We start from the raw sequence: 22,539 nt of genomic DNA on the forward strand, positions 1-22,539 counted from the left end.
TTTCGATTTTTTATTTTTTATATGTATGTCTCCTAATGTTAATCCTAGTTTCGACCTTAACGGAGCTGTGCGCGCGCCGCCATCTTGGAAAACCAGTCAAAATAACGACAAAATCTAGTTTTTCAATGTAAATTTTTTTGGGAAACCTTGTAGAACTTAAAATTTCCTACAATTTTGGTATTAGCATTGAGCAATAGGTGTCTCTTTTATCTCTAAAAGGAATGGAGACAAAAAGTCGCACAAATGCGTGTGAGTTTTTTCGTGAGTTTCTCGTTGCCACTGCAATTTTGAGACAAATTTACCAAAATCGATAGTAGAGCATACAATTTCGACCTTCATACTATCTGAAATGACAACGTTGAAGTGTAAGTTTTCCGGCGGGGATTGTTGTGGGCTGGGCACTTACGTCTTTCAACGTCCTTAAAGGAAACGGTTTATTTTGAATGGGGAATAGAAAGTAAGGTTACCTTATTTACAGTAAACTAAAGGTAGTGATATCCGTGGATCGTTCAATTGGAAGTACCGAATGGTCTACTTAAAAAGATCCAAGGATCCAAATGATTGGAAAGAAGATTGATACAAAATCCTGGATTTCCTAAATGAATGGCTAATTGGAAATCGAAATACCGAAAAAATGTAGGTAATCCGTCGAGCGTTATATAGCACCTGATTAATTGATATGCAGCTCTAACCCCACCACTCTCTCTCGCAAGAAAGACCTGCGCTGTTTCTGTCACTAATGATGACCACTTATCAGTTAGCACTTAGTTTCGGTTACCTTCGTTATGCGGCACCTCATCACAGTCGCTTGAAAAGATAATTTCCTTTTTCCATTAATAATGAAATTCAAATTATTGTTTAATAGACTATAATCTCTAAAATAAATTATTACAACATGGAAAGTTCACGGTATCGATAAATAACGTACATTTACAAGTTTAAATTATTATTTTTCCATTTATGGTTAGGATAAACACTTTCCATGATAGATTGTGACCGACTTAACTTTGCTGACAACGTCGCGATAATTGTCTCTAATGGTTCAACGCGAATTGCTACGTGCCTTAACGCGCATTGCCCTACGTTCTCCACCAACAACCGAATTCCTACAACTTTTTTTTCGCGGATGACACTATACTCTAGTCTGTCAAGATGTGCAATCCGACTAAATCAATGCTAAATGTTCAAGAAAAGCAAACAGTGGTTCATCTGTAAATTATTGCTATTAGTAGGTACCTATAATCGGTTTCAGAAAAAGACTGTTGAGCAAGAATTACAAGTATAACGAAAGCTTCATTTCGCTGTCCAAGGTGACGTATTCTCTCAGATAGACATCGCATTCATCATAATAGCAAAGAGTACCTCTTTGATAATAGCCTGCAACGTCATGTTATTACACCTAAATAATTATGTAAAAGATCCCTACAGAAAATTGTGTTAGGTTAAGAGTTGGAATTGCGATGTAATGATGCAGAGAAATAATTACATTACCCAATCGGACGAAAAGGTACCTGTCCATACATATTAATGGGACCACTTCCAATAATGCGAAAATAATCTGAGTCATTTCATATTCGAATTTATGTAAATTCAAATTGACTCCGCATTCATAATTGTTTACATCGTGCGTATGTATACGCACACACCGTACCTAATATTGCCGCATGCATCATTCTCTACATTAATACGAAACTAAAGTCCATATTTTATCGGGGCGATTTATCTAGAATGCATTTATACGAAGTTACATGGCTCGTGTGGGTAAAACGGGTAAGTGATCGTACAGTGTGCGAGGGTGAAGTGAGCACCGTGTTATAATAGGGTAAACCGCGTTGTTATGCGCTGATTTCACGCCGTTATCTGATCGCAACCCCAACTCGCTTCCCCCGCGTTTTCAGCTTTCTGTAAACTGGTAAATTGTACGAATGCGTGTACCTACGTCATGATATTCAGTCTTTATTTTGCTAATTATTTTGTAATAATGGAGAAGCAGGTAGGTGGTGAGTGTTTGTTATAGTCGCTCGCTTCTACTTGGTTGCAAATAGGTTTGCGATGGTTATCCACACTCTTAAAACTAAGCAAAGTCGTCCTGTAGGTACTATTTTCATGGCGATATCCTCATCTTGGCCAGGTAATTGTGAATTCGCGATTTCCGATGTTTTTCATTTCCTAAGCACCTAGTTTTTAATATAGGTAACTAAACTAGGTAAAAAGTTGATTCGTGGGAGGGTCATGTAACCATACGATGGACTGCACGACCGTGGGTTACGTTTGGCATCTTGTCTTGAATGTCGGTCGTGAACGAGTCGCTCCATAAAAGTTTGTTGTCATTTTGTGTTATGTAATGCTGGTAGTAATTTTTGCATTTCTTTATATCGCATTTGTGTTTTGTATGCCGCATTTTATATTTTTTGTGTGTTTCAATCTTTGTTTTTGAAATTTACTTGATTTAACCGTAATGCAATGTTAGTAATGTATAGTATGTTTAATACCGTTATCTCTTTGTTTGTAATCGTTTACGTTTTTGGTGTAATGTTTGCTTAATTTATGTTAATTAATATTGACTACTTGGTCTTGTCCCTGAAGGAACATTAATCTAAGTTTTGATCATTTTATTTTAATGTGTGGAAATTACCGATTCGTTTTATGTATGTACTGACTTGTTGTTTGTAACTAACAATTTTCTCCGTGAATGAAGCAGTCACGGAGGTGGTAAAAACTGTAGTCAAAATTGAGCGACTACACCTAATTCCGTGATTGTCTGCGACATTCAACTGTAGGCTAGAAACCCCGAAACCAGGGGCGGGTTACCTATCTTGCCGGAGCCGGATTATGCTAACCAAATCTTTCCAGTTTAGAATCTATGTACGATAAATGAGTTACGATTCGTAATTTCCCCATATTTTGTTTTTAGTTAAATTTGCCTACAATGCCATGCAATTTCCCATCTTGCTTTTAACAAAAGGACTTTATTACACCAAAGATGAGTCACATCCTGTGTATTTCACCCTTTCTTAGAATCTTGGTACCTGCTTACCTGACCTATAATTCCCAAAACTTGTTTTTAGCCTATATGTTCCCTCTTGAAGTTTACCTGCTACTTTTTGTGGTGTTATAATTTTATGTTACGCATTCACATCATTACAAACATGAAACAATTAATTTTACTACACAATTTAATATTAATTTGACGGCTGGTTTTTTTTTATTGGTAAGATCTTTTTTTTCCAGCCTATTTCTATTTTTACTCGGTGAACTACCATTTTCAAAGTTTATTTTTGCAATGTATTTTGTTTTGACTTAAATTTCCGAGTTTTTACAATCATAATAATTACGATCATTATTAAACAAACTTTTCACAATTTCACTGGTTTATTTTACGTTCTTTCCCTACTGTGCTTCAGGTCATAGGGTTGTTTACAACTAACGTAAGGGGGCCCTGTCTTAGATGTTTTATCACGTGCCACTTCTAAAATTTGAGCGGGATCTTGTTTAGTTTTGGAAGGAATCTTCATATGGGTGGCCATTTTTAAACGTTGCCGGGTTGACTTTATTTCCGTGTTCTTGTAGTGTGAAGTTAACGTAGAACCTGGTTAAGTACACTACAGTTGAAAGTGAATTTCGAAGTATGGTTGACGAATTTGAAATCGGCACAAACGTCCTTCAGGTTCCTTGCCATTTATTAATTCTAATTTATTTATGTATGGGAAAAATGATCAATGTTCCAAAGTTTGGAAATACCATTCTTTGCAGCGAAAGAAAGCACAAACACTTTAAACTTTTTGCCGGTTGCCATCTCTCTTGTCTATCCAGCAATTGTATGGTAGCTTACATTTTGAGCGAAATATATACCATTGCGATAGCCGACAAATAATCTTGTATAATGCTCTATATTTACGGTATAAATTATAGGGGCGACAACGGCATCCACAACCAGTAAATGGTAAAACTTCTTGATCGGCGATTTTTACCAACTGGTAAAAATACCACGAGAAGACACTCTTTGTTCTCTACGTCATTCATATAAGACGGATCAAGTCTTCCCATCGGCATGCCCAGAAAATTTCAAATGTTAAGATGACCTTAGTGATTTCTGTAATGTGGCCGGCGCATGTTTAAGGCCGAAAGGCATGACTTTGAATTGATAGCTGGGTCCGTCCGATGCTGTAAAGACAGTTAGGTATTTTGATTCGGGCTCCATCGGAACTTGTCAGTACGCGGTCTAGTTTTGAAAACACTTTTGCCGTGCCTAGGTCTCATAGCGTCTCCTGAACGACGGATAGCCCTGCACAGTCGTCCAACGCCTTGTTGTTTTTTTCGTTACTACGCCGTCCGTGAACTGTACCTTGAGGACCCTGGGCTCTATTATTTCATCTGCCAGCTTTTTTCTACTCTACGAGCAATGACTACCTCCTTCTCCATTTCTAGTTTTTGGGTGTACCCGACCAATCCTAAAATTGATTTTCGTTGGAAGAGTCTCGTAACAGTTATTTACTATACACGACGATAAAGGGATTTTTTAACGATCCAGTTACGAGAAGATTAGTTGCCCTTTATTAATTGTCGTGTATAATTCAAAACTTTATTCTGTAACAGAAGCCATATAAATCAGTCTAAAACTTTTGAAAATTCTGAATTTAATTTAGACGTCAACAATAGTAACCTTAGGTTGTGCCTTCGTACCATGTTTAATAGAAATGACAGATGTTATTTGTTTCACCTTATCTACCCTTGCCGTTAAAGTGGTCACTTTATCTACTCGTACTGTTAAAGAGAGACTTAGCATACTCATTCAAACCTTTTAAAATTTCAATTCAAGATCTGCTGCTGTAAAATAAGGTTTTACTTCCGGAACACAGTTTGTTGGTTTCCATTGCAAGAAGGCTATGCCCGATTCTCGTTCTTTGAATTCTGCGCTTATTTCGCCGAAAGGAAAACAAGGGAGTGTATTATGTAACGGGTCGCGTCATTTGTAGTTATTTAAATGTAGTTACACCTGATTAAACCATCCGTATTTTAAATAATAGGTCACAGGTATGGGCTATATGCGCATTTAAAATATTAGAGAAAAGCAAGTTATGAAGTTTATTCCTGTCCCAATGTTGAACTGACAAAACCCGAACCAACTCGTTTTTATAGAAGAGTGCCTATTCTGCAATTTTGCTGTTAATCGGACACACCGCGAGAACCTGACTTATGGAGAAAAAATAACGGCTCTAATTGAACAAGCGCGATTCTTGAACCTGCGTCAGTTTGCGCAATATTAACATTGTTACCAAAAAGGCATTAGCAGCCCTCGGACCGTTTTCCGGTTTGCTATCTTCAGCACACCAGCAACTGTAGAAGGCATTTCCTGTTAAGAAGGAAATCAGACGATAGATATTCGACGAATTGCGAGCCTTCGCACCCTTTACGCACGAGAACCCCCAGTATACGACATTTCTGCATTATTTTTCTTATAGTCATAGCGTTCTAGTCTACCGCGTCCTAAGTTCTCCACGTGTTTATTTATTATTTTTGCGTAGACTGTTTTTTTTAAGGTAATTGACATTTAACCCAGTTTGTTTTGAAAGCCAAAGGTGAGGTTTGAGACTTGAGTGTAGACCGTTTTTCTAATTGTTACTAGTTGTAAACTTGGTATTTATTAAAAGACGTCTCTAAATTCAATATTCGTTCGATTTTTATCAATTTTTTGTGTAACGAAAATGGTATAAATGCCCATTTCCTCTCTGACGTATCATTATGGTTGATAGTTAATGGAGCATACTGTCCTTTATTCAACCTTGAAGTACATTCATATATTGGAACAATGCAAAAAGCAACTTGCACACGAAAAATGGTAACAATGATTATCAAACGCATTATAAGGGGAAATTGAGAAGTTGCTGCGTACGTAATTTTCCAATTAAACAGGAAAGACATCACTTCATGATAAGGCGAAAATAATGTTAAAGGTAAAGCGTAGTTGATAGATTTACGAATTATTTAGGTTCAAATGCATATGTTGTGTAAATGCATCGTAATAGTGAAAGTGCTAGGATAATATCCTACTGACACTAAATAACTAGTCTGTATACCTACGAATTTCATTTCAGAAAGTTAAAAGGGATTTGTGGCAACACATAGAAAATCCTCATTATTTGTTGCTAAGATTATCATTAAGTTGTTGCTAAGCGAGTTGCGAAGTAAATAATGTTATGTCAAGAAAAATAAAAATAAAATACAAAGATCAATGTCAAGAAGCGTATTTTTATTGAATTAAGAGTGGTTTTACGAGTAGTAGAATCCATTCTCAACATTTTGGTGACCCCGACGTGATTGTGTTGTGGATAAGCGTAGGTATACGATTTGTTTGTACTATGGATAAATTGAAGAAGGCAAGAGCACCAGTACGAACCCAATTAACAAGGTTAATAAATACAATAGGAGATTTGCTCAATCAAGAATCGGTCGATGAATTAAGATTACAAGTCAAGTTAGAAAGTTTACACGAGAATGCTCGAAAAATCGACGATTATGACAATCATATTTTGGAGTTAATGGCAGAAGATGATAATATAGGAGAAGATTCACAAGAAACTGAGTTTCTCGCACAAGAAGAGTATAGAGAATCTTATAGGATGGCTAAAATAAGAACTGAAAACTATTTTGAAGGTAAAAGGGTCGCGACTAATGATAAAGCTTCAAATGTGGTAGTTAGTGAAGGACTTTCGTCTACAGTAAATCTACGAACACCACACAACACCAAATACCCAAAAATTACAATTAAAAGGTTTGAAGGCGATTTAAGGGAATTGTTAGGGTTCTGGGCTCAATTCAAAAATATACACGAAGATCCGCAATTGCCTGTTTCAGAAAAGTTTCAATATTTGGTGCAGTCAATTACAAAAGGCTCCAAAGCATATGGCGTCGTGTCAAGTTATCCCCAGGCTGATGACAACTACAGTAAGGTGATAGAAGCTTTGAAGAAGAGATTTGGAAAGGAAGAGATTTTGGTTGAAGTATACGTACGTGAATTGCTAAAATTAGTAATCAGCAATTGTCAAAACCCAAAATCTAAAGCGTTAAGTGTCATGTGTAGAATCACATTTAAAGTCTCTAGAGTCATTGGGTGTTACAAGAGAAAAATATGCGGCTATGCTATTTCCACTAGTTGAGTCAAGTTTGCCCAATGAAACTTTACAAGCTTGGCAAAGAAGTTATGTTATTCAAGACACTAACCTCGATAAATTAGCCAATTTGATGAAATTTCTAGAAATCGAAGTGGAAGGAGAAGAGCGGATTAAATTCGCTCGAGATTGTCTTATCTCGAGATCTATACATCAAGGCCAGCAAAAACCACGCAATGAGATCGATGATAAATCCTTCCACACAGCAGCTGGATTACACACGGCTAGTCATATAAGTGCAGTTCGTAAAGACGGCAATTGTGTATCTTGTGATGGGAATCATGACAGTGACAGATGTATAAAAGCACAAAATTTAACTTTAGAAGAGAGAAGATCAAAGGTGCATGAGAAGAGGCGTTGTTTTTGTTGTTTGGCAGGAGGCCATGGAGCAAGGTTTTGCAGAAAACAAATAAGTTGTCCAGTATGCTCAAGGAAACATTTTGCTATTTTATGTCCTATTCCACCTCGTTCGCAAGATAACGACAAGCCAGAAGAGAAAACAGTACCAGTTACGACTATGGCTACTCAGAATAGAAATCATGTTTTACTACAAACCATAATGGTGAAACTCATTGGTTCAAAAGGGAGTTTTAATGCGAGGGTATTACTTAATAGTGGGGCACAGCGAAGCTACGTAAAAGAAGATGTCGCGCAGAGTGTAGGAGCAATGTTTGTGGAAACGGAGTATTTAGCACAAGCAGTTTTTGGAGGATCCATTACACCTGCTAGAACAATAAATAAATACAAATTTATGCTACAGTCTTTAAACAGTACAACAACTCAAGAAATCGAAGCATTGGGACAGAAGACAATTTGTGAATATATTCCCAAATTAAATAGCGGTCCGTGGTTACGTGAGTTATCCGACAAGAATATTTGGATTAATGATATGACGAGCGAGAACACTGATGTGGAGATAATTATTGGTTGCGATTACTACGGTAGTATTGTGTTCGGAAAAGCAGTGAGGCTCGAATGCGGACTAACAGCAATGGAGACCATTTTTGGATGGACAGTTCTTGGTGAAATTAAAAATAATTTTGTTTCAGAAGGGTTGGCAATGGCTGTCTCATGTTTAGCTTTGAGTAATGTTGATGTTTCAGATTTGTGGAGGTTAGAACTTTTAGGTATTACTGATCCAATTGAGGTACAGTCAAGGGAAGAGAGAGAACGTATAATATGTTATGAGCAGTTTTTAAAAACTATTCAAAGAGATGCTGAAGGGCGATATGTGGTGAGTTTACCTTGGATTAACGATAAAATTTCAATGCCTGATAATTTAAAAATTGCTGAAAAACGTTTGTCCAAGTTAACTCAAAAATTAAAATTATCTGATCAATTTAAAGTTTACAACAACATGTTTGTGGAATGGGAAGGGGAAGATTTAATTGAAAAAGTGAGTGATGGGGACATGAAGGGATATTACTTGCCCCATAGACCCGTATTTAAAGTAGAAAGCACGACGACACCGGTTAGACCCGTGTTTGACGCTTCAGCGGGAAATCCTTCTTTAAATGATCATTTGGAAAAAGGGCCTAATTTTTTGCAGCTTATTCCTTCCTTAATTTTAAAATTTCGTGAAAAACGTATTGGTCTTGTCGCCGACATAAGGAGGGCTTTTATGATGATTAAGGTTAACTCTAATGACCGTGATTATTTGCGTTTTTTATGGTGGAAGTCAGATGACACCAAAGAAATGCAGGTGTACAGGCATAAAAGAGTTGTGTTTGGAATAAATTGCAGTCTTTTTTTATTAAATGCAGTAATTGCTTATCATTTAGACAATGCTGCACCATCGAATCAAAAATGTGCACAAATTTTAAAAAATAGTCTCTATGTAGATAATTGCATTGTCTCTGTTGATTCGGTCGAGGAAATGGAGCAATTTAAAGTAACAGCTACGGAACTTTTGGCAGAAGCCAAAATGGAACTCCGTATGTGGGAGAATACTGTGATTCATAATAATGAAACTATCCCTACTGGTTCAAATCAAGTAGTAAAATTGTTACGCTTAAAGTGGAACAAAGTAACTGATACTTTAAGTTGTGATATACCTGAAGTTGAAAATGGTAAATTAACCAAACGACAAATGTTGTCTATTCTTAATGGGTTATACGATCCTTTAGGAGTCTTGGTAGCGGCCACTATTGTCCCACGTATTTTATTGCAACAAGCATGGGCAGAAAAAGTAGGGTGGGATGAGTCACTGCCAGTAAATATAAAAAATTAATTTGAAAAGTGGTCAAGTCAAGTTAAACTTTTAAACAATATAGAGATACCGAGGTGGATATCTGATAATTCTGTAGATAATGATTGGGTTTTACACGTGTTTTGTGATGCAAGTAAATCAGCTTATGCTGCAGTAATATTTTTACGATATCCTGTCAGTGAAAATAAGTTTGTTGTTCAATTTGTGCAAGCAAAGGCAAGAGTGTGTCCTCTCAAACCGGCATCAATACCTAGATTAGAGTTGATGGCTTGTGTGATTGGTGTTAGATTGGTTAAATCAGTAAAAGCTGTTTTACCAGTCACTAATTTAAAATGTAATTATTGGAGCGACTCAACCACGGCTTTAGCGTGGATTAAAAGAAACCAAAATTGGTCGGTATTTGTGCAAAACAGAGTTAATGAAATTTTAAAAAATAGTTCAATTAGCGAATGGAATTATATTCCAACTAGTAAAAACGCAGCGGATTTGCCTTCACGTGGATGCACTCCTGAAAAATTGTTAGTCACGTTGGTGGGAGGGGCCTAAATGGTTGGCAGATTCGACCTGGTCATTTGAATCAGCTAATGTCGATGAGTCACAAGTTGTTACAGAATTAAAGAGAACTCACGTAACTCTAGTTGTTGGTGAAAAACTTTGTAACTGGTCAGAGGAACTATGCAAGCGGGGGGTAAAATACTCCAAAATATTAAAAGTAGTATCTTGGATTAAACGATTTGCATGTAATTCACGTAGTGGCAAGATTACAGGCCCATTATCAGTCAAGGAAATCAATGAGGCTGAAATCGCAATAGTTAATTTGATTCAGAGAGAAAGTATTCTGAACCAAGGAAAGAATAAAATACGAACAATTATTGATGATAAGGGGACTATTCGAGTTTTTACAAAGATTTCTCGGAGAAATGACTCATATGATTTTAAGTATCCAATATTATTACCTGCTAAACATGTACTGGTTGATTCATTGGTTAGGGAAAGTCATGAAAATAATTCTCATGCCGGAACTCAAATAATGATGAACAAACTTAGAGAAAGGTTTTGGATTTTTAAAAGTAGAAAAACTATCAAAGCGATTCGTGAAAAATGTGTTAGATGCAAAAGGTATGAGGCTAAGAGTTTTTCGACTGATGCGGTCCCTCTGCCTAAAGATAGGGTAGATGAAGCCTCAGTGTTTCAGATTATCGGAATCGATCTAGGCGGTCCACTTTATTTAAAAGATAATAGTAAAAGTTGGTTTGTTGTTTTCACTTGCGCTGTGTACCGTGCGATTCATATTGAGCTTGTGAATAGTTTAAGCACTGAAGGTTTTTTACGAGCATTACGTAGGTTTATTGCTCGCAGGGGGCGTCCAACCATTATTTATACTGATAATGGAACAAATTTTTTGGGAAGTGAAAATGAATTTCGTGCATTAGACTGGGATTATATTTCTTCTATGTACACCACTCAACGTATTCAGTGGAAATTCATTCCTCCCACTGCACCATGGTGGGGAGGATGGTGGGAGCGTATGATTCAATTAATAAAAAAATTATTGGTTCGAGTATTAGGTAGATCATTGTTGCATTATGAAGAATTGCTCACTGTTCTTTGCGATGTGGAATCGACTATTAATGATCGTCCACTCACTTACATGTCGGAAGACATTGATGATTTGAAACCATTATCGCCCTCGATGTTTTTACGGGACAACTCCACTAGTCAAGTAATTGATATAGACAAGGTAGAAATTACAAATTTTAATAAAAGACGTAGATATCAAGCTAGGTTGAAGGCAGACCTTAGAAGTAGGTTCCGAAAGGAATAGGTATTTTAGTCTGTTAGTGCAACGTTCAAATGAGAAGGGAGGAGTTAAGCCGAAAATGGGAGATGTTGTTATTGTAGGAAATGATGGGACTAAGAGAGGGTGTTGGCCTCTTGCTCTTATCATAGGAATGTATCCCGGGTCCGATGGGGTGACTAGAGTGGTTAGATTGCGTACTGCTTCAGGGGAATTGGTTAGACCAGTTCAACGGTGTTATCCCTTAGAAGGTGGGGAATCTATACCTCCATCATATGTTAAATCTAATGATAGGGTAACTGAAGTCGTGAGACAGCCTGTCGCTGAAGTATGCCATGACAAAAAAGAGGAACGTATTTTGGCCCCCATAAGACAGACTCGAGGAGGTCGTGCGGTAAAGCCCCCTGTGCGACTTGATTTATAAGTACATTTGGGTATTTTTTTTTAATATTTCATGTTTAATTCTTGTAAAATGAAAGGTGGGAGTATGTGGCAACACATAGAAAATCCTCATTATTTGTTGCTAAGATTATCATTAAGTTGTTGCTAAGCGAGTTGCGAAGTAAATAATGTTATGTCAAGAAAAATAAAAATAAAATACAAAGATCAATGTCAAGAAGCGTATTTTTATTGAATTAAGAGTGGTTTTACGGGTAGTAGAATCCATTCTCAACAGGATTGGAAGTGGGAACAAATTGAAACGAAACGCACTGTATGTAGGCAATTCAGTTAATTGATTAGCAATATTAACATCGTTCACATGTTGAATCTGTTTCAGTTTGTCGAGTGCAGTTATGGTGGTAAATTGATCATTTGCTCTAACCGTATAGGTTGGTAGTGTCTAAGTACACTTTGCTTAATTTTATAACCTTATCCTTTAAATCACTGAAACCCATAGTTTTAAGAGAAACTGCTATTCCAAATTGAAAATCAACACACGCCTTTCCATCGCAGTAGCAAAACGGGAAGCAAAAATTAACAATTATGAGCTCCTCACCTAGAGTTTACGAGAGTACACCATATTTAAGAAATGCGACGTGAAATAGGAGATGATTTGCTTAACACAATAGTTCAGTTATCATCGTATTCAAATATTCAGTTTCACAGAAACGATGAAAATGTAATCTTTAGAAACGATCAGTTTAGCGTTTAATCTTAGGGAAATAAGTTAATCAAAACTAATTTCCTGGCTGACCAACGGCGGCCCGGTTAGCAATTAAACTAAGGACATTATTTTGCTAATTTCATTGCTATTCCATTAGAGGTCTGCGTGATGCAGATAGCCTCGCTGGAGGCCGCTATTAATAGTCCGGGGGTGGAGGAATGCAACTCATTACTGGACGGTGTTTCCTTAACCGATCGTTGTTCGTAAACCTGAGCTGTCCTGTATTAGATTAGCTCTTGTCTGAACTTCCAATCTTTAATATCCATACGAAATTAATATCTGTCGTTGAATTGGTTTCAATTAACTTCAGTAAATTAGGTACGTGATTGTTTACAGATCGATTGTGATGCAAGGGTGGATAAGGAAAAATAACGAAATAGAATTTAAAAGTAGGTAGAGAGTCGTTAACGTAGAATTTCATCTTTGTTACTATATTGTCTTCCTTCATGAGAATTTACAGACATTTTGCTTTCCGTTGTAGTAGTTAAGGGGCAGATAATAGCGACAGTAGCGTTACTACACCCTTTGTGGTAATTGGATGAAGGAGAATAGGCAACCACAAAATTAGTGCAAATCTCGTTTTTAGTACTCGCTTGGCCTATTAATTAAGAATAGATGAATTGAACAATTGAGCTGAATGGAAACGCTAACTCCTTTAGAAATTATTCAAAGTGGCAGCCGAAGCGTTTGAATGCATTAAGAAAACAATTAGGTTTTGTTCAATTACTGATGGAACTTTAGAAATTTTATTAATAAACATTACCATAAATCGCCGTTCGGAGAATAACTGGGAAATAATTTTGTCTCGCTAAAATGGAATAAAATTCAGGAAAATGACAGAGCAACAAATATGTAATAGCACAGTGTGCCGGCTTTAATAGCCATTATCTCATAACAGCGGCATTTGGGCCATGAAATATTGAGCATTCGGTAACACACATGCACATACTATACCGATGGAACCCGTTCGTTTAACTGCACGCGATTATTATTTATCTCTGGCATGAATATAGCTTCATGACCTTTTTAACACTCGTATCATTGCATCGGGAACTGATTGAATTTCAGAACCCCTTTCGCTCGATTTATACTTTTTATAATTGAAACGTAAAGCTGTGTGCTTAGAAAACGACTTTTTATTTCGTAGTTTACGTGTCGCACATAAATATAAAACACACCTACATAATTTACCGCGATTTTATCATTGGAAACATCTCAATCTCTCATTATCCACCCACTACTGTTTAACAATTGAGTGAAGTAACAAGATAGAAAGAATCAAAAGTCATCACGCATTATACCTATTTTCCTAATCATTTCAGTCTGATATGGGAAAGATCTCTTCACTTTTGGTTTACTGATGAAACCATCAGCCTGCCATTAATGAACCTGAAAACCGTCATTGGGATTTGAATATTTAATATTCGAAGCATCGAAGTACTCACAAAATTGTCCAAAAAGTGACCAAAAGTTGGTATTTGCACATAAGGCCATCTGTCTCCGCTACCTTGGTGAAATTGATGAATAGCTAAAATGCTGCTCTGCCGACTTAACCAAATAAGGAAAGCAAAGCACAAAATGTAGTTCCTGTGTGTCAATGGCGCTTCCTCCACAAAATATCGTTATATTAATGTGAATCTGCTCAGCATTGGTATTTCTTCATAGGGTAAAGTAGTTCATCTTTAGGAAGAGACATTTTTAGCTTGCTAGATCGAGCTAGGTAGCTTTTGCGATCACCGTTTTTTGAACATGTTAAAGTCAGCAAATGTCGACGTTTTCGATCATTTTAAGCAACTTTTAAAGCAATTTTTCCGTCTGTATGTACGTACGTACGTTGGCAATTTTCCAAGACAACGGTACGGAGGATTATGTTTAAATTTTCGATATGCATATTAGGCATACGGAAAAAAAATTTGGAGCGCCGCAAGGGCATCGAACTTTTTTCAAAACGCAATTTATTTATTTTCGTGTGTACAACCTATAAAACTTGTGCCATATTTTATTTAAAATAAATGAAAAAATAAACAATCATATTATTTTTTCTCGGAAAAATGGCTGTTTTGACATGTTATGATTTGTTAAAATTTAATTGTACATTAGTGCTTGTTTACAATGAACATGAAGAAATACATAAAACTTAAAAACTTGTAACGTTGAACTGTATAGAAACATACGAAGGTGTTTACAATGAACGTAATTTTTACGTACGTATACGTAAGCGATAGTTACGTACGGTTAATGATCATACTTCTATGTAGTATGATCTTTGGTTTATTGTAAACAGCGAAGTAAATTTACGGAAAAAATACGAATATGTACGAGTTACGGTTTATGAAATATTTACGTATACGTCCATTGTAAACAAACACTTAGGCATAAACATGTACAATCAGTTGAGATAACACAACTCGTAAACTAATAATTGCATGTACTTACCTAGGAAAAATCAAAATGGTATCAAGCCTTCAGTTAACATAATTTTATTTAACACGAAAAGTACATGTGAGAATGCCAATAGCAAGTATTGATGTGAAAATAAATTATCGCTCAAGCAGAACATATTTTAAATAGTGAAAATGTTAATGAGAGGGCGCCTACTCGTGTTGCTAAGATGCTAAGAACTGCAATCCGCACGAGACGAGTAGGCAACAGATACAGCGAAAGATCGAACTGTATTAGGTACCTTCTCCATGGAGACAGATTGAACCACTCGCCCACACAAACATCGAAACATCAAATAAGAGAGCCCCCCTTCGTATAGCTAACGCACAAGAACTGCAGCGCGTCACGAATAAGAAAGTAACAGATACAGCGAACAATCAAACTGTATTAGGTACCTCCCTCACGGAATAGTTACGATTCAATCGAGCAGAGTAACATCACACTGATGATCAACTCCTCATGAATACAGAAATAAATACCTAATAAAACAAAAACAATGGTATAATTACCTGTACAGCATTATAACAAACACGATTCATCTAACGGTACTCAAAACAAAGGTATCGAGTACGCCATGATTGGATATCGGCAGGTTATATAAAATCAGCAAAATGTAAATAATAACAAATTGTGACAAGATTAATAGTTAGTAAGTACAAAAAACAATAAAATGGTTACTACCTGTAAATACACCTTCAAAACACCACAAACTAAATAATCAAGAAGAAAAACCCAGGAAACCATCATGCTCTCAACCGACTCCGTCACCATCTTCTTCTTTCTGCCACGCTCTTTTTTTCCCTAGCTTCGTTATGAAAATCCCCTAGTCTTCGACATCTGCGCAGATCGGTCAATTGGTTATATACAGAGCATATCATATTTTTGTTTAAGATGTAAAGGTGTGTTGCCTAACCATAAGGGTGGATTATTACAATGGGAACTTTGAATCCATATAATTTCTATAAATCACTGTTCATAGATCAGAGGACCTTTCCCGAAGGAAATTTCAGTTACATTTACACTACGTAATCCTAATCTAAGGTGTTGCAGGGTCACTTTTAAAGGGAATTTCTCAAAACTCCATTTAATGTTTACGCTAAAAAAAACTCCTGAATTTTTTTGGAGCCTTAGTTGTATACAATAGCCTTTTTTTTCTTTTGGTAACCATTTGACACCGTGCTATAGGAATTTTGGGAGGCTCTTTCTCTCAAAACACCACACTCTCGAAACAATACACTAGCATTTCTGCGAGACTTTTCGGGAGATCGATTTGGGTTTTTTAAAGATTTGAAAGACATGTACGTGTATGTACTTATAGCATACCTTCTATTCTGTTTCTTACTTCTATCAGTTCTCCCACCTTCAAAACTAAACTGAACCTTCCTTCCCCTCTTAACTGTAGAGTGTCGAACGCCTAGTATCGTCTGTCTCACCGCAGTTTTTGAATTTTTCTCAAGCCCTTTTACAAATCCTCCTAAGGAAAATCCTGTTTCTCCACGTCTAGTAAAAAAGTGTAAGAGGTAATTTTAATTAATTTATAGTACAGTTTTTTCTTGGTCCACTTTGATTAATTCCATCCCTCTTGCCAGTCACATACTATTTCTGCCCCCGTCCTCCTTTTGTATCTGGCCTTCGCGTCTCAGCAACAGAGTGATTCCACAAGTAGATCGTCCACTGCCACAGTTCGGTAGGCCGCTGAAATGCTAAGTGGAATTTTTCACCCTTACCCCCATGATCATGATTAGTCTTACAAGGTCCAAGGTTCTGCAAGTAGGTACCTATTACAATTTAAAGTATTACCGTATTTCCTTTGTGAGTTCCGGTAAACTTTGCGACTACCAGTTTTGTTATTTTATATTTGAATGTCACTTAATTAATTTATATACAGAGTGTTCCATTTACTCCCTCGTGTTAAATTAAGACAATTGTATGTAAAGTTTGTGTATTAAAAAAATGTATAAAGGATGCTTATTCATTTTCCCTGGCATCCTCACCTTTAGAACTACTCATCCACGTGGTATAAATATGTATTACTCAGTAAGCTGTCATAATATCGAGCCTCTATGAAACCCTTGCGAAATTTATTGGAGTTGATGCTATTCCAAATATTGTCATTAGCCGAGACAATTATTAGCGAGGGGGTTAGCACCTACTGGTGTGTTGTAATCACTTTTAGTCAGTAATTTGCAGGAAACAAAAAACAGTAGAGCTTGATCGAGAACAAAAGGTGATTTGGAACTCGATGACTCATAGACGTCACTAAGGGCGGAGGGTTCCGTCCTAAACTAAAGCTAACGCCCAAACAGCTTGCCAGGTTCTTGTCTAAAATGCTTCAAGACCGATTCACAATCTGAAATTAGCCATACTTTTGTTTGCTTCTTCGGAATTACTGACTAAAAGGGATTACCGCCTGTGTGGCTCAGTGGTAGAACGTTGGGCTACATAGCCGGGAGGTCGGGTGTTCCAACCTGGGTTGAGGCGAGTTTTTCATCTGTGGCAGAGATAGGAATTTACTTAGATCAGTTTCGAGCATTCTGCCGGCTACTCCGAATTAGGTTTTCCAGCAGTTTTCTTAATTGGTAAGGTAAATACCGGAATATGTAGTATAGAACAACTTAAGACCTTCTGCAGGGGCACCTCTAAAAGATTAGCTCTTGCTAATCACTGTATCGCCTAATGACAATATTTGGAATTGCATCAACGCCAGGGTTCCACAGAAACCCCGGAGTTATCACAGCTACCCAGTGAATTTTCAAATAAACATCTCAGAAAGAACAGGTCCCGTTCTGTCTCTTCACCCGTTAGCAGTTACCAGTTACCTGTTCCGTTTCAATATATCTAGTAAGTACATTTTTGGTACATACCCACGTCTACGACCTTCAGTCATTTTGACTTTTGGAACGAACCCACGTGTATGCCCTTCAGTAACATTGGTATTTAGTATAGACAAAAACCATGATCGAATGATCTACATTGCTTGTAGTTTAGACAACAACCAACATAGTATGACCTATACAAAAGTGGTCCTACTGGGAAAGCAGCGGAATTACCTACTGCATGTTACACCACACCCAACCCACTATACATTTACAAAATATCCATGCCCGAACCCGGATTCGAACCAGGGACCCTTAGCACCACAGTTCAAGTTTAACTGAACTGCGCCGCACGGGCCGGCAGAGGGAATAAAATGCATCCAAGGTGCCAACTAGGACTGTTCTTTTCAAGGCCTAACTCCATACATAGGTAGATTTTTATTAATTTTCTTTTTCTTGTAATATTTAATTAAACAAAAGAACCAGTTTTCAAAAATACCTCAATTTATTTTAATTCCATAGTTATGAAGGAAGACTTTGTGAACCTTAGTGATTGAAAGTAATAGGTGATTTCTCTGAGAATGGCGCACATTTATTTTTAAAGCGCAGATCTTCGCAGATGGTGAAAGTCTGTAAAGTAGCTTCACCGAAGGAAACTTATGAAGGTTACTTACCGCTTACTTACTACTTCACATACTTCAACGAATTTACGGTATTGCCAGCTGACAGTGTTGATGGCATCCTTGTTTGGGAAGTCCTTTTGGAAGGAGAGGGATAAATCTCTAACTTAGCGAATTTCGTCGAAATAGCTGACAAGTTTTCCTCAGCAATGAACACTTCGCCACCTTGCGCGAACCCAAGACCAGTTTCCTCCGTTGTATTGCATGATGCAAATTGATCGAGAAATGTAAAGTTTCTTAGTCAAGGTTCATCTCCTTCTTAAACAAGAAATCCACACCTTCGATCATTAACCACTAAAAGAAGTAACCGGCTTCCTGCTACAAGCACAACACCATTGATCCCTACATTTTCTCCCACCATTTGAAACACTAAGTTGTCAATGTAAAAAAATTAACGCCAATGATCTTAAACTTTTGCTGTGGCCCTCGTATAACACTCTATTTTACTTGCTATACAGAATGGTCTCCCTCAGTTGGCGATGTCTAATAAAGAAGTTTCTTATAAGGTATAAAATTCTCATGGATTATGATGTGACAAAGTTTCCTTTAGCTTTTAACGATTTTGTCGTCAGTAGTAGGTAGATGTAGCATTTACCTATAAACCATCTTAGTCACTAAACCGCATTGAGCTATAAAGACATCAAACTTGTGTTGAGAACAACTTCGTGCGTCCCTCCTGGACCCTCAAGCGTAGACTTTGATGGGGCCGTAATCGCAGATAATTGTAGAAGAGAATTAGCTCAACAACAATGTCAGCTTTTTATGTAGACAGCTCGGCTTGTAAAAACATCTCAGTCAAACCGGAAACTAACTTTGTTCATCCGGAGGCGACTTGTGATTTTATTCTCGTAGGGTCCCCATTCGTATAATGCACTTCTCATAAAAGGAATCTCCCGTAATTTCTAAGCAGATAGTAGAGAAGGAAGTAAATACAATTACGTGAGATCACTTTATTACAGTTTTTCGTGTAGCTCTCTCTAGCTGACATCTCAGTGTATTATATGGCAGTCAACTTTTTTATGGCGATTGAAAGACAACTGTTTTTGTACGTCAAAAGTTTTGAAGTTTCTATTTTATTTTATGTTTTCAAGCTTACCCGAAAAGCTTTAGTGGTCTTTTTGTAAACGACTAACTTATACACAAATGTCTTTTGATGTTTATGAATGCTTCAGAGAATATAATTCCTTTATTAATGTCGCCTTAGATGTTTTTACACGTAAATTTATTGATGATTGAGTTTTCCTTCAAGATTTTTACAAGCACATTTTTTTGGGTATTTATCTACGGCATTTCATATCGTTCGAATAGACAGGGTGACTTATTTGCATGAGGATCTCGATCTCCAAAGGTTGGTAGCTTTATTAGCATAAATAACTGGCGTAGAGGGGATTTTAATATAAACTATAGATTTTTAGAAAATAATACAAGCAATTACAGTTTCCAATGAAAAACTAATAAAAAATTTGTTATTTCTCAAACTAATGGATATGAAAATTAAGCAACGTCGACTGGGTCTATATCGGAAATTTTCCAACAAGGCTCTCAAAGGAGAATGCCATGGGTATCTATCTATACACGTACTTCTAACAGTTTATTTTCTTTAAGTACGTTTTTGATTTACGGTCACTGTAATTAATTGTTTGAGATTCGCCGGCATACCGAAAATGAAACTGTCATGTCGTTGATGGCGTCATCCGTCGGTAGATTTCCTTCGCAATGCATCTTGATGCATAGACCATGTACCAACTTTCGTAAAGGTATCTACAATATTATCTCTGTTATTATTAAAAATCTGATTTTTTTAAACTTTACCACCCCGTATCTCAAAAATTAAAATGTGTAGGTTATACGTTCATAAGAAGTTTTTTTTTAAATACGTCCAAGAATCATCTCCTTAAATATTAGCATGTCTTTAAGGAACACCCTGTATAATTCGTTTAGTTCTTGTGCTTTATCTGATGCAGAATAAGTTTATCGCGATAACAAACGGATAAGTGCACGACGAAGGTGTTTCAATTGTTGTGAAACTGCTTTGAGCAGATGAGTTTAAGATGCATATGATTGGTTCCATAAGGTCATATTTCTAGCCCTATACGGTACGACAGATAGCAACATTGGGTGAGATAATATTTTCCTTTAAATTTAACCAAAATAAGCTTGTGTAGGATGTTGCTACATATTAGTAACGTCAGGAACGTTTGTTTAACTCAAGCATCTGTGGTTCCTGTTAGTCAGAGCCGTCTTTAGCAAATGCGAGGCCTGGAGCGAAACATTTTTACGGGTCCTTCTTTGACAATGATTGCCGGGGTTGGGGGTGGATTCCCTCGGCGGAGGGGAGTCCTCCCCCGGAAATGTTTGCAAAATTATACTGCGAAGTCGTCATTTTAAGCACTTTGCACTTTGAATGACTGTCACGGGGTGAAAGAGAGGGGAGGAGATCATGCAAGGTTCGGGCTCCGTCACCCGTCACCCCGCCACCACTACCAAACGATGTTTTGTATTTGATTCTTTTGTTCGCGACTAATAGCTATCGCGTACGAATGAGAATCTCGTTCGTAGGATTTTTAATTATTCAACAATTGAACATATTGGGCTGGTAATTAGGTAGTTATTTTAGGTAACGGTACGTATATCTGTATATTATTATATTATGTTCATTCAACCAAAACGTTTACTTATTTTTTAGCGCGAGGCCTGGAGCGGCCGCTTCACTCACTCCACTCCACCTTAAGAACGGCTAACTGCTCTTAGTAATACCTCGCTATCATCGCTAGCCGGCCCGTGTGGAGCAGTTCAGTTGAAGCTGGACTGTGGTTCTAAGGGCCCCTGGTTCCAATCCGGGTTCGGGCATGGATATTTCTAAATATATGGAGGGTTGGCTTGGTAGAGCAGCCTTGGATGAAACCCCGCCCACTCAAAAATAAAAGCAAAATAAATAAATAAATAAAAATAAATAAATCTCCAAAGTTTAACATAGACCTTTGTTACAGTGCCGTATAGTAACGAAATTAAGGGACTGTGTGCTCCAACGTACTTACCTACTCGCAGGAGTATGGGAGGTGTTGACTTGACTTTTTCCAAAATGATATCATTGGCTCACGTACAAATTGTGACTTACCAGTAAAATTTTGAAAAATTTCTAGCAAAACACAAGGTGCTCGTAAAATTCTGATGAATTGTGAAATATTCAAACTAGGCAAGCCATTTCCAAACCTTCCTCTACCCCTTAGTAACCTATACTCTTTTTAGACACGTTGTAAGGCCACAGTTGCGCAAAGGGGTGAACTGCCTTTTAATTGGCCACTGCCCTTCACCTTTCCTTGTATATGCCACAAATACCTCTGATTCGGGATCGGTTGGTGTATGTTGTTTTGCCTACATTCCAGAGGTGTGCATAAACTTACTCCCTTTTTACACTTGGTCGCACACTTCAGGATTCGTCACATATGCATAAAACTACTCCTTGTAAAAAGACAATATATTATATTATCAAATAAATTAATAAAAAAAAGTAATTAAAAAACAAAACATACATTAACTTCTGGCTGAATGCGTCCCAAATCCGGATTCAACAGGTGGCAACTATATTGAAGTCTAGAGTCTATGGATCACCCTGAAAGCACTTGAAAGTTCTAAACTTCATTTGGAGCTTGCAAAACCGCTAGATGGTTCTGAGCTTCCAGTGTTCCCTTGATCTTTTCCAGGCCTTACCTATAGGAGCCTTATGAAACTTTTCCAAATCGGAAAAACTTTATAAACGGTTTCAAGGGTTTTGTAAACTTTTGGTTGGATGTTCAAATGTTTTAAAAGCAATAAAACCCCAGAACAAAAAACTTAGAAGGGAAACGTAAACGGGAACAACTGAGTACAAACATAATTAGTTTGGAGAACATTCAATAGAGGGCGCATAGTTAGCGTGCGTGTTAAAGTTACTAAATCTAGTAACTTTAGTGCGTGTTCGCCATTATGACAGTTGAATTTTGAATTTTGATTGACGGCTTATTGTGCTTTAAGTATAATTACTATTCATTATTACAATGAATTCTGCATACACAAGTCGAGAACGTACATGTTGTGTGACAAATTGTGAAGACGTTTCCCAAAAATGGAGCCCGAAGTTTTTAAGAATTGGTTTAGAATATAATGTGGAAGAAATTTACACAAAAGTTTTTGGTTTGTGAACGTCATTTTTCTGGATGCGGTTTAGAACCTGGAACACGAAGAGATTTAAAGCGTGTGGCAGTTCGCACATTATATTAG

At 37.1% G+C, this 22,539-nt stretch overlaps 1 protein-coding gene across 1 annotated transcript; it reads left to right on the top strand.

Annotated features, from left to right (window-relative positions):
- Positions 1 to 6,359: 6,359 nt before the first annotated feature.
- Positions 6,360 to 21,072, top strand: LOC116169222. The gene is made up of 3 exons (XM_031485250.1): positions 6,360 to 7,007; positions 7,795 to 8,403; positions 20,966 to 21,072. Exons 1-3 carry the CDS (start codon positions 6,360 to 6,362, stop codon positions 21,008 to 21,010), a joined length of 1,302 nt encoding a protein of 433 aa, XP_031341110.1. The 3' UTR covers positions 21,011 to 21,072.
- Positions 21,073 to 22,539: the final 1,467 nt, after the last annotated feature.

The sequence above is a fragment of the Photinus pyralis genome, unplaced genomic scaffold (assembly GCF_008802855.1).
Source record: "Photinus pyralis isolate 1611_PpyrPB1 unplaced genomic scaffold, Ppyr1.3 Ppyr1.4_LG4, whole genome shotgun sequence".
Lineage (NCBI taxonomy): Eukaryota > Metazoa > Arthropoda > Insecta > Coleoptera > Lampyridae > Photinus > Photinus pyralis.